Source organism: Rhopilema esculentum, chromosome 19, assembly GCF_057945365.1.
Source record: "Rhopilema esculentum isolate cy_ngs chromosome 19, ASM5794536v1, whole genome shotgun sequence".
Lineage (NCBI taxonomy): Eukaryota > Metazoa > Cnidaria > Scyphozoa > Rhizostomeae > Rhizostomatidae > Rhopilema > Rhopilema esculentum.
Window position 1 is genome coordinate 4,809,330 of NC_142833.1, and position 13,138 is coordinate 4,822,467.

Here is a 13,138-nt window from a genome sequence, read left to right on the forward strand (position 1 = left end):
AATTTGCCACCCCCCATGTCTTCTTTGCCTGAGATGTTCACCTCGAAAGTATTTGGACAGATGAAAACTCTAATGATTTGTTAGAATCGCCTGTGTTTCTCCAGTAATTGGAGTGAAAGCATTTTCACATTGAAATGATCAAATGTTACAAGAATGGTAAATTAAAAGCTGATGAATGTCGAAAATTGAACCAATAGCATGCTTAGTTAATGTAGAGAGAAGAGAAGAGTTCAAGAAAATGTAAAGCCTTCCTTAGTGAAGATGTTTTTCTTGATGAAATCGAAAATTGCAATTGGACTGCCTGATACCCCAAACCACTCACAGATAAAAACCGGATCACTTCATTACCTTCCTTGTTTACTAATTATTTCATATCCCTTTCAGCAATTGTCATCTGTTCAGTTTTTCATGCATTCGTGGTTCATGATAATATTGATACGGTATCTGATTTTGATAAATGTAAGTTTGTATAACAGTACGGAGCGGAACGAAGAACATAGTAGATAGGCAAAATATCAGAATCTGACCTAAGGTGGCAATCTGCTTTATTTATAGGCACATTTGTAATAGGCTAAGAATGTAAGACTAATTTTTGACTTGAAGATTCTTTTCAATTTCAAGACTTTTACTAATTTTCAGGCTTTTTTATCAAATTGCTGTAAAGGAGCATAAGTAAAGAAACAACAAATCTCTCAAAGTGACAATTATTTGGGATTTCCTATTGAAAGTAAAGTGCTAGACTGAGCCTGTGTTCACAATTGTCTACAAGCAAAATCTATCAAATCTTTATATGAAAAATAATATATATAGATGTGTCAACTGAAATTGTTTCCTTTCATAAAACCTCCAACACGTTTTCGGTCGAGAGGTTTAAACATTTTCTGGACATTGATATAAAGTTTGGGAATCAAAGCTTCATACTTACAGACACAGTGTACTTCTTCGTTTCTAGATCTTGTTTAACAGTGTATTTCATTTTGGTGGTAAACATTCCCTTTTCACCATTAACAGTGACAAAATATCGCAGATCATCACCACCCTTGGTCAATATGGCACCTGGCTGGATAGCGCGTTGCAAATTCAGATGGCAAAAGAATAGAAGAGAAATAATTAGAAAGCATTAGAAAGCAATAATCTAAAAAGGACCAGAGTCGAAAATGAAAAGTTTTGCATAATTCATGTATATTGGGAAAAAGATTCTATTAGGGCGCAAAATTTGTTTATAAAATCAAAGAGTGAGCTTTTTAGTGCCATTGATATATAACTGATATTTCGCCCCTTTGTGCATCCACTGCTAAATTAAGAAATAAATTGAATATTTACAATGGTATGATGTCATTGAGAAGGTTTGATATGAATCGTGAGTGAAACAAGTGGCTTAAATGACCTTGTAGCCACTTGTTTCACTGTTTCACATTTATAGGCAAGGCAAGTCTATTCAATTCGTTTTACAAGAAATTGATAATCTTTTTTAACTAAGCTCACCTTCACAGTCGACAGTTGGAGCACTTTTAGATCGAAGTGGCCTGTAATATCCATTGTTGCATTTACAAGGTGTTGTCCTGGGCTTCAGTCCGTCCTCAACATTTGCACCACATCTGGTGCAATAAAAGTTGCCAGCAGCACTTTTGAAACTCTTTGCGGGACATTCTGTAAAAACATAGCAAAGTAGAACAAAAAGTTATCATCATAAGACTCCTTTGAACGCAATGGGTAAAAGTTTCAAGAAAACTGATAGATATAAGCCCTAGCCATCTAAAATAAAAGCCAAATTTTATTTTATTTGAATTAGACGTAGAAGCTGCATTCAAGAATCTAAATTTTGTAAAAAAAGGAGTTTATTAAAATGGGCTACTTATTCATAAAGAGGAGGTGACCTGAATATTGGGTTACCATCTTTCGACTCTTTAAACGCTGTTGTAAAGGACAGAGAACTACGATCAAGTTTGTGTTATAATGTATTAATATGAAACATTATACACTTATTCATAGATATTGAAGCTGCAATTTTCATAACTGCACGTTCTCTTTAAGATCCTAAGAAGTTATTTTAAAAGCTAGCTCCTTATAAGCTCCTTACATTGACAAATATCTCAATGAGTTAACTTGCATTAAAAAAGGTAAAAAGTTAATTCAAATTTTTATAACACATACAGTAGATGAACAATTGACAAAATTAATTAACTGAAAATACAATATTCTGGATATTTTATTCCTTAAATAATATCGCAGTCTTAGGAACTAGAAATCGCTGGTCTACAAATTATTTAGAAAGTCCAACCAATCAAAGTATCAACCAACAGAAGATAAAACAACTTTTTATCATAGTTTTATCATTTTATTAAACGTCTAAATATGTATGTCAGGGACCGCGGAAGAGGAGGGGCTACTGGGGCTATGCCCCCTCCCAATATTTTCCAAAATTTACTTAAACCATACCAAAATCGCTCTGCTCTTGGCTTTTAGCATGTTTAGCCCCTCCCAAAACGTTTTAGCCTCCTCAATCTATAATATGCTCCACGGTCCTTGTCTACGCAAATTTTTTATACTCACCATGGCAACTGGTAAAGAAATGATTTTCATATCCAGCTTTGCAATGACAGCCACCATTCACCTTGGTGGAACCATTTGTATAACAAAACATGTAAATAGCTGCTTGTGAAATTTGGACAACAGCATTGGGAAAGCATGTTCCAAGCACCTTTCGGACTGAAACTGTACTATTTGGAGCTGCAGTTCTAAGTGGAAATGCCATTAATTCCCCTGCTGAGCTTGGACATTCAATGTAACTGAGCTGGAATGAATCAAGACTTCCACAAATTCCTTGATCTCTGAAAGCAATAAAAAGTCCAGTCTTTCCTTCCATTCCAATGGTAATAGCTGATGTAAACTGTGCTCTAGATGAAGGATTCATTGATGAGGTATTCTTTAAAGCAGAAATGTACTTGAAGCTTTGAGCACTGGGCCGAAATATTTCACCTGAGCCCAAAAGGACATAGACACCAATGGACAATTTGGCTGAGCAGCAACTGAAAGTATAAGTTACTCTGAGGGCTATCTGTCTGGCCGGATTTGTGGTGACAAAAGGTGTTATAACGTTACCATCTATGCCATCTAAACCTACTCCACAAGCAAAGAACCCTGTGCCATCCGGTATTCGCTGCCACTGAAAGGAATGAAAAAGTCAATATCAGATGATCTGGTGCCTTGTTTCAATTTATCACTTAGCAAAAAAATGCACTTACTCACAAACAATTGGTGCAATAATAGCGCAAGATTACATTAAAAATTTTCAAGCAACAAGACATCTGAAAGAAGATGGTCAAGGTAACTGATGCAGAGGTATGGAGGACAGAAAAACCAGAAAAATGATATTCTAATGATAGCTCTTCATGTAAAGTGGTTCTTAATCACATCATTTCTTAATCCCTTGATTTATCAACCCAAAAAGCCAATAATACAAGAGCAACATGTCAGACAAAAACTTCCAGAACTTAAATTCAACTCTCAGTCAAACTGACAATTTTTAAAAACATAGCGAGTATAAAGCAGCTATAAAGGAACAAGTTTCATAGGTACATGCTATGCATTTTATGAAGGAAAATAAAGTAATCAAGAATCGGATATTTTGGTCTTTATATGGGTGGTCGATCTCGCCCTCCCTACAGCCCTTGGGAAATTATTGGTACAGGCTATTGAGCATCCTTGCAAAAATGTGTCTGGTCTGCAAGGAGAGGAAGAGCATTTACAGAAAAGTTAGTTTCTAAATAAATTAAAGTATTCCTGAGTGAAATATCAAGTTGCTTATGAAAACGAAGCATTCTTGTTTCACCATTCTAAATTTTGCGATAACCACGCAATTAGAAGAGCAAATACTAGACAATCGTGGGCAGATGATTCTTAATACACCCCTTAGGCCTTGAAGGACTTTTTCTTTAACAAGTATTGTTAAATGGACAATAGCCCTCGGAAGCTCTTCCACGAGGGCAGTGAAAATTTCTTCGCAAAAGACTTTACGAGCATGTTTATTAGGTTGCCGAAATAGGCATCAAGGTAGGTAACAAAATTCCATAAAATTAAGCATATACAATGTAAAAAGGCTTGCAAGGACCGAGATACCGGGGGGCTGGGGGCCGGGGTGGGCCGGAGGCCTTGCTCCCCTCTCAACAAAAATCTTAAGTGGCATAAGTAGAATACTTTTGTTTTGTAAAAAACGGCAGTTTTTGCACTGATTTATCATAACTGCCCCCCCCCACCCCACCCCCAAACAAAGAGTTGAAACTCGGTCTTTGATTGATAGTTCATGGTAGAAAATGGATTTCTTTTATTAAAAGAGTTTGACTTAAATTATCATTTTCTTGTCCATATGATTGTTTTACTTTTTTGAGAAAAAATAAAGCAGAATTTTGAAGCACTACCTCAAAAAGAGCCTGTAACAAACTGCATAGCAGTTCATAAAAGATTGGATTACAGATTTTGTGATAAAAATGAAACATTGTGTTAAAACCAACAAGCATTGAATTTGTTCATTCAATTTGGGACCAGAAAATATTAATTATGATGCCTGGTGTATTTGACCATAAAGCTATTGTTTCGAATTTTCAACTAAACAAAGTATGATTTCTATCTTTCTACTTACACAGTTGAAAATCTCTACCTTTGAAATTGTTGATGGTTTTTCAAGTATTTGTGCAAGGATAAGATGCAGGGACGGATTTTTGCAACAAGGATAGGAGAGGGTGTTAAACGCTAATTGGATTTTTGTGACACACCCTTCAACTCACTGGAAAATGATAGAAACACCCATTTTCAAAACTCGGTTTTCAACTTTAAGGTAAAGAAGATAAGAAGAAAAAAAGGGAAAATCTTGGCATTATTTTGTTACTACTGACTACCAAAAAATGATTAATCTATGGGGCGGGAGTCTAGCACTTCTGCAATCCCCCGCTAAATCCGTCCCTGATGAGATGGGAGATCTAAAAGTATGAATCATTGTGGCATTATATTATTTTCTGAGGCATTACCGTTTCTTATGTTAGCTGCAAAAAGACGCTTTACTTGATTATGTTCCTTGCTTATTTTGCCTGATACTCTAGGCTGATAGTTTAGACTGTGAGTGTTGCAGCACTCTCCCATTAGACAGGGTGGTTGAGGTTGATCCTTACTTAGAGCTTTCATATATAGGGTGATAACCAGACCAAAGGTAGAGACTTTTAGACTAAAGTTTTATTAAATAGTCGTATTCTTCTTCAAAACTGATAAAATTTTATCAGAAAAAATAAATCCTTCAATATTTTTCCAGGATCTTTCTGAAGCAGGGGTTTTCCTGATTTGTTTTTCGTAAAACAGTAAACAATCTTTCCTTTTTACTTTGATTTAAAACCAATGAGATGACCAAACACTTTCATTCTATTATTCTATTATTTCTATTCATTCAAATTCTATTATTACCCACGTTTACTAAATAGGAAACAACGTGAAACAACAAGAGACTGATACAAACGAGACGAAACGACAAAGAAACCTCATGAAACGATTTGTGACTTAGCAGAAACGACTAAATCTCAAAATTGAGGAAATGTTATCCATTCACATGAGCATGGTCATCTTCGTCGCCCTGGCCTACGTGTTCTGTCATATCGTTCTCCTCGGCGATCGCTGTTGTCTCTGATCAGGATACCAAAACCCAGTGGTATTCTTTATTTTATCGCTTAGTGAAAATAACAGATAACAGAAACGAACTCCAATATACGAAAAAAAAACAGCTGTTCAGAATGAAAATCTTCTTGAACAATGTTTGAATGATCAGGAGTAAAATAAAATCGCAGCCGCAGTTGAAATTTTTCCCACCAATTTCTGCTTATTTCATAGTCGTTTCTATTTGTTTCTTATTGTTCCTACCCGTTCCCTACCCGTTCCCTACCCGTTCCCTACTTGTTTCCTACTTTTTTCTTCTTGTTTCTTAGTCGTTTCTACTTATTTCCTGTTAAAATAACAGCGATTATTACCATACCATGTCCCCTTGCCCTGAAATATTTATGTGTAGTTTTTCATGGTGACATGTTTATACTTACATAATTTCGAGCTAAAGGATTAGTGTCATTTTTCTTTAGCCTCCAAAGATAAAATCCAGGCAATGGAACAGGAACTGAAAAGAAATGACAGTCTATAAACAGAAAAGCATAAACCAGGATGATAGAAACATACAACATTAGGTCACTGATGCACTATCTCAAATTAAGAATTATTACATTATGGTACCATTTTTATCTATCTTATCTTCTTAAACAAATTAACTTATGGAATGCTTGAATGTTATGGAATAAAACCAGTGACCGTGGCCCCCTATATTTTCAAAACAATAGAGCTATTTTAAAATCTTTTGTTATGGGAATTTAATTTTTTTTTTACTTTAAATCTAGCTAACAATCTATTTATTCCACTATTATCATTGTTATCAACAAGATTATTGATTTCCTCGAGATTTATTTCATTTTCAAATCCTTCGATTGCAGGACGAATGCTGGTCCTTGCCACACGAAATTTCACTGGAAATGAGGACAACTTTCCAGGGGTCTTGCAGAGTAGTGCAAAAACCATACCGTCTCCCGATAATCCTTTGTTTTGGTGAAATCTATATGGCATCGTTCGCATCGATTTTCTGACGGACATTATCTAGGCAAATCGCATATTTTTGATCGACTTTCCTATACAATTTTCCTATTGAGATTCTAAGTTAGATATCATACTTCGCACAACTTCGCACACATTTCGCCATTTTGCTAATTTATTCTCAGGAAGGTCTGCTGCTACTATTTTCACGTGAGAAAATCTATGTAAAACATTCTAACCTTCCAGAGAGGCTTTTAAACTTCGAGATGACATTTTTTAAAGAAGGTTCAGGAATAATCGGCATATATATATAAATATATATATATATATTATTGACTTAAAAGGCGGACATGGACAATCCGGAGAGCTACCATGTTTTGCTTCATGTCATATTTCTAGGAGAGCGTTCCCTGACCCTAGGTGACCTGTGATTCGTTGATGCAGACAAAAACTTCTTGTCGTGTATGACACGAGGTTAATCGGATTATCCGAACCGGATCCTTCACCTTCGCCTATTTAAAATTCTTAGGGGTCATCCATATAGTACGTACGCAGTTTGAGAGCCACTTCTTGACCCTCCCTCTCCCTTTGTACGCACATGTACGCTTTTCACATATCCCCCCTTTTGCGTACACTGCGTATGCGTCTTTTTTTGCCCCCCCCCCTCCGGTTTCAAGGTATAATACAAATAATTGAGAGTTTCCAGGGAAATTCAGGGAGCTGTCCATACTGACCATTCCTTGTTATAATATATGTTATTGCAGTTGTCTAATTTATGTAATCGTGTGAAGGACATCGAAGCAGATTCTTTAACATTGAACTTATTGTATTCAGCTTTCTAAAAGACAAAGCCTTTCACATAGTTTTTATCGGAAGTTCGTCAAACAGAGTAGATTTGCAATAAACTTCCCATTAAAATCTCTGCCATATGAACAATGAATGAGCAAGCTTGCAAGGCTCAAATTTCGCGTTTAGGAATTTCTTAAGCCTACGTACTAAATACCCATTACACCCCATCCCCCCCTTGTATGCAAGCGTGCGAATTTCGATCGACTCCCCCCTCCCCCTGAGTGCGTACGTACTTTATGGATGACTCCTTATCTATGCCACATTTTTGAGCTAAAGGTATTTGTAGATATTCTTCAGGTGTCATGAAGAAACTTGTAGATACAAACAAACTGAGAGTTTTTTAGAAAAAGACACTACCTAGTCCCATACACCGAATAACTAAAAAATTTGCAATAAAGACAATGTTGTTTTGTGCAACAACACGGTAACTGCTTACCTTCTATTCCTTTGGTAAGATCCACAATACAGTTCAAAGTTAACAGGACTAGGCCCAAAATGGAATGCCAGTTCCATTTTTTACTCATGATGGACGTGAAACAGCAGTTGCTACGATGCCACAAATATTGGCGAGCTAACAAATGATACTACACAACATCTTCTACCTTGCAACTGTAAACTAGCAAATCTCGAGTTGGTTAGTCTCTTTCGTTGACCTACCAGCCAAGAAGTTGAACAAAAAAACATCACCAAAATATATGGCCTGCTCGTAGAACAATCAGTCAATGATTCGTGTAAAAGCAAATTCTCAATTTCGGCCGCAGTGATAGACTAAAGCAGATGAATTATAACAGTTAAGTCTGCATAACGGTCGACGAAGCCACAAATGGCAAACTTGTTGTCTTCTTCAATGCCAAATACACACAAGTCTATGAAGTTATTACTATTAAATGTTATTATATTTCTGATACACAATCGTCACTCGACACCATTGAGCAGTCATCTCAATTCCACTTCCGCGTGAAACTTTAGCCCTGGTTACACTAGACAAACTAGCCTGGGTTCGGTTGAGGGCTCGAGTTTTGTTATGTAAATGCAAACCAATGATGTGTGTAAAGTACGCTAGAGGGATAACTCTGTAGTGAGGCAGTGCAGCATACTGATTTCCGCATTGCACTGCAAAAGGTGTCTTTCTGTGTCTGGCGTTCTGTTTCATATCGCTGTTATCAAGGACCTAGATACCGGAGTCTTTGCCCCCAAAAAAAGCCTAGGCAGCATAATTAAGATATTTGTGCTTTGTAAAATATGGCTGTTGTTACGCTTATTTATCAGGGCTGCCCCCTAAAGCAAATGATGACATTATGCTGATGACACAACGCTATATGTCATCCACCAAGACATTAAGCAGGCTATTAAAACACTAGAACAAGATGCAGTTATTTTGAGAGAATGGTTTAAAAATAATTATATGAAACTGAATGGGGATAAATGCCATCTTATAAATTTTGGTAAAGGCAGCAATGACACATCTCTGAAAATAGATAAAACGATAATTAAACCAAGTAAAGAACAAAAACTTCTTGGAATAAGTATTGATAATAATTTGTCGTTCAAAGGACACGTACAATCGATATGCAAAAAGGCCAGCCAAAAGCTACATGCTGTATCCCGAATCTCCAACTACATGGATGATAGAAAAGTGAAACAGACCATGCACGACTTCATTTCATCACAATTTAGCTACTGCCCTTTAATTTGGATGTTTTGTGATCGACAGATGAACAACAGAATAAATAGAATTCATGAACAGTCTTTGCGTCTTGCCTATGATGACTATGAATCAAGCTTTCAAAATCTTCTTGAAAAAGACAACTCGACGTCTATCCATGATAAAAATCTGCAACTGCTTCTTACAGAAATATATAAAACATTACATAATCTCAACCCAAGTAGAAAAATGAAAGACGACAACAAAAAGAAAAAAGAAAAAGATGGAGTAGAGAAGAATACAAGGAAGTAATGTATTTTTTTTACTACGCACTTGAAAAACCTCAAACAAACAACACTGAGGACACTTTTGTTACATGGTGCTCACGCAACACTGAGAGTGACAACATTGAAGGATTATATTCAAATAAACTACAATCCTTGCCAAAAGTCTTGGTACACCAAGCTGAAATTTTGCAAAACTTCAGTAGCATCCCCCTCTCCCCCTTGAAACAATGTTGAATAACAACAGTTTGAAAGTCGTCCAATGTCACCTAGGGTAAGTAATAGGCTTTTCAGCCAACATTGTTTTTGGGAAGAGGGGGGACATTTCGGTATCTTACAGCCGGAAACCTTTATTTCTTCAAAATCTTCCATTGGTCGCAGGGTGTTCCAAGGACTTTTGTCAAGGATTGTAGCAAATCTGAGGAGATTTATTATGCGCAGCAAAAAACTGACTGAAGTTGAAAGCGCACAAATCAATGAAACTCTTGTAAATGATACCCAAAAAACGAGCCAGAAGAACGAATAGAGGACGTTGAGGAAGTCGAGGACGGTGCTGAGAATGTTGTTGTGCCTAACGCTGTTGAGAATGCTCCTGAACACGGTCTGGAGAATGATGAAGAACAGAAATGAAAGTTGAACCAAGAGGAAGTTGTAAAGATGAGAACGGATATTTTGGAAGAATTATCTCTTATCCAGTATGCTATCATTAATGAGCGAGAGCCTTTATTGAAAATTCGACATACCAACAAATATAGAAATATAATTGAGGTCGGAAACGATGCCCTAAAACAACTATGTGAGGAAACCGACCCAAACCTTACAGAACTAAACGAACTTATATATGCAACAGGAAAAGTAATCCAAAAAAGATGTGGTGTCAAACCTAAGAGAAAGAAAAGAATTGTATGTAAGCCTAGTAAACCGAAATAGCAAGTAAAAATTGATAAAGAAATCGAGAACCATAGAAAGGAAATTTCTCTTCTAGAAGAGCTTCAGAAGGATAAAGAAATAAAATCTGGCAAGGCTAGAAAAGTTCTCCGAAAGTATAAGATAAAAAGCAAAGACCAAGTGCCAGCTATTAAGGAAGAACTAAAGCAAAAACTACAAGTTAAGGCTCAGCGACTACGGAGGTACATTAAACGGAATAAATTCTATAGACAGAACAAAATCTTTGAAAAAACAGACCCTAAAAAGTTCTACCGAGAGATCGGAAAATCAGATATCACTCTAGATGAAAAACCGTCAGAAGGACAAATATGTGAATTCTGTAACAATATCTGGGGAAAAGAGAAATAGCATAATGAGAACTCTGAATGGCTGAACATCTTCGAAAGCAACACGAATAATATCCCCGAACAGGAATGGGAAGAAATAAAAGTGGAAGAAATACAAAAAGCTCTTAGAAAGTCCCACAAGTGGAAATCACCAGAAATCACCAAATCCCAAACTTCTGGCTTCACACTCTACACTCAGCACATTCAAAATTAGCATTAAACTTCAATAAATTAATGACAGACCCAACGACAACACCTAAATGGTTTTGCCAAGGTACTATTTATCTTCTCGCGAAAAATAATGAAACTGCAAACGCAAAAAACTACCGCCCAATAACCTGCCTGTCAACAACCTACAAACTTATAACCTCTATACTCACTGAAAGAACATACGCACATCTGGAAGATCACAAAATATTTCCAATTGAACAAAAAGGCTGTCGGAAAGGATCGTATGGCTGCAAAGATCAATTGCTAATTAATAAAATGATACTAGAAAATGCCAAAACCAAACACAAACACCTGAGTACTGCTTGGATAGATTACAAAAAAGCTTTTGACAGTGTTCCCCATTTCTGAATTTTACATTGTCTAGAAACTTTCAAAGTCTTCCCTGTGCTAGTTAACTTTCTTAGAACATTTATAAAGCTGTGGGAAACTAACCTTACTCTTTCCCACTCAAACAGAATTTTGAATGCTAATGGTATGCACATAAAAAGTGGAATTTTCCAGGGTGACTCTCTCTCCTCTCTTCTGTTCTATATGGCACTTGTACCGCTGTCCCAACTCCTGAATGATACTGGGTATGGATACAAGATCGGGAATAAGAAGATAAATTATCTGCTTTATATGGATGACCTGAAACTCTATGTCAGTAATGATGATGAACTTGAAGGACTGCTAAAAACAGTAAAGGCATTTTTAATACAGAAGATGTTTTCAGATGTTTCAGATGTTTTCAGATGATATACACAATTGATCAGGGGTGTAGTGTTATGGGGGCTCGGGGGGCTGAGCCCCCTTGTTAATGGCGAACAGTAGCCAATTTCTACTTTTGCTATTGTTTCTCGCGACGTTTTGTGCAAGGCCCTCCTTGTTATTTTGATTGCAACACCCCTACAACGGAGAATCTCTAACACAAACGCAACTATATTGAGAGTGAGCGTGTGTGTGGTTTTGGGCGTGGCCTGTGCAGCACAGCCCCCTTCCAACATTTTAGAACGCCCCCATGTGGAGACGGTAAAATGTACTTCAAACCCATAAATGAGTTACATTCCTTTTGGCTTTTCGAATGTTGGTCATCCCTCCCCTCTCTTAAATTTGCTGCCATGAGATTAAAACCTGTTATGAAAATCAGATAATAGACATGACAAACTCTTTTGCAAGATGTAAATAGATCAGGAAAAATTCCAAATGTGGGTTATGTAAAATAACGTTTTTTTTTTAAAACCAAGATTCTTCAATAGCGAAAGTATAAATTAGCAGCAACCAACCATTACAACATAACGACTTTGTTTAACGACAACTTCGACTCGACTCGACTTACACTGAAAGAACATACGCTTTTAACAACATGAGTGACGCACACAAAACCCTAATGACACAAATTAATGGCAAATGACTAAAAACAACTAAAATAACAATGGCACGATGACAAACAAAATGGACTGACGCAAACATCGAAAGACATCCTCATTAACGATAACGAACCACAAATACGATTCACGACAGACAAAACTAGTTGTATATCAGTTACCTATTAGCTTAATACTGTATTTTTCAACCTCTTAAATCAGCATCTGTATATTTTTGTTAAAGGTGAAAGTTTTCAGAGGTCTCTTAATGCGCCCACCATCCATTGTTCCATAACAACCAATTTTAGTAAAGTAGTATCAATTTTTACCATTATCATTTTCGTTCAAATTTATCGTAAAGATGTTTCTGGAGAGAACATTTTCTTGCATATCTTCTTGTTCTTATTATAAGTCCTAATGAAAAAGTGAGCAAAGCTATAAGGGCCTTTCAATTATAAAAAGGGTTGAGAACTATCGAAACGAGAGCAACAGTCAAAAAAGTCAAGGAATTTCCTTCTTCACGTTTCTAAGTTGCTTCGTTGGCCATCTTCAAAATTTCTTTAAAGAAACTGAATTTTATGAAAAAATCAGTATCTTTAAAAATCAAGACTTTAAAAATTTAAAGAACGAAGAAAAACAAACATTTCTCCCTAAAACAGGCACCGCAGAGCGTTGAAAAAAGAGGGGGTCCAAAAGATAGCAAAGCCTCCCCCTTCTGCTCCCCGGTGCCTGTAAGAACAAGAGAATGTCAAAGTCATTCTATGTAACGTTAGCGTATTCAGTTTATCCATTAATTTCTTTTGCATGGTAATTCTCTCATTTAATAAATAAAATAATACGGATTTGTCTTTGCAGTCTAAGTGTAAAACATGTCGAAATGAGGGCTGGTAGCATTGATGA

The 13,138-nt window shown here is 36.4% G+C and overlaps 1 protein-coding gene across 2 annotated transcripts in view; it reads right to left on the reverse strand.

Moving 5' to 3' along the window:
• The window catches only part of LOC148957936 (ephrin type-A receptor 6-like), a 40,619-nt gene that overhangs the window by 24,766 nt on the left and 2,715 nt on the right, over window positions 1–13,138 (reverse strand). Inside the window, exons 2-6 of one of the 2 annotated variants that reach the window (XM_089114180.1) lie at window positions 7,898–12,652; window positions 6,075–6,148; window positions 2,554–3,166; window positions 1,486–1,650; window positions 926–1,060 (exon numbers count right to left, since the gene is read on the reverse strand). In XM_089114180.1, coding sequence (XP_088970306.1) covers window positions 1,032–1,060; window positions 1,486–1,650; window positions 2,554–3,166; window positions 6,075–6,148; window positions 7,898–7,985 — 969 coding nt within the window. In that variant the 5' untranslated portion in view covers window positions 7,986–12,652 and the 3' untranslated portion in view covers window positions 926–1,031. Of the gene's footprint in view, window positions 1–925; window positions 1,651–2,553; window positions 3,167–6,074; window positions 6,149–7,897; window positions 12,653–13,138 lie in introns of both variants that reach the window. The other variant, XM_089114181.1, reaches the window with a different exon arrangement.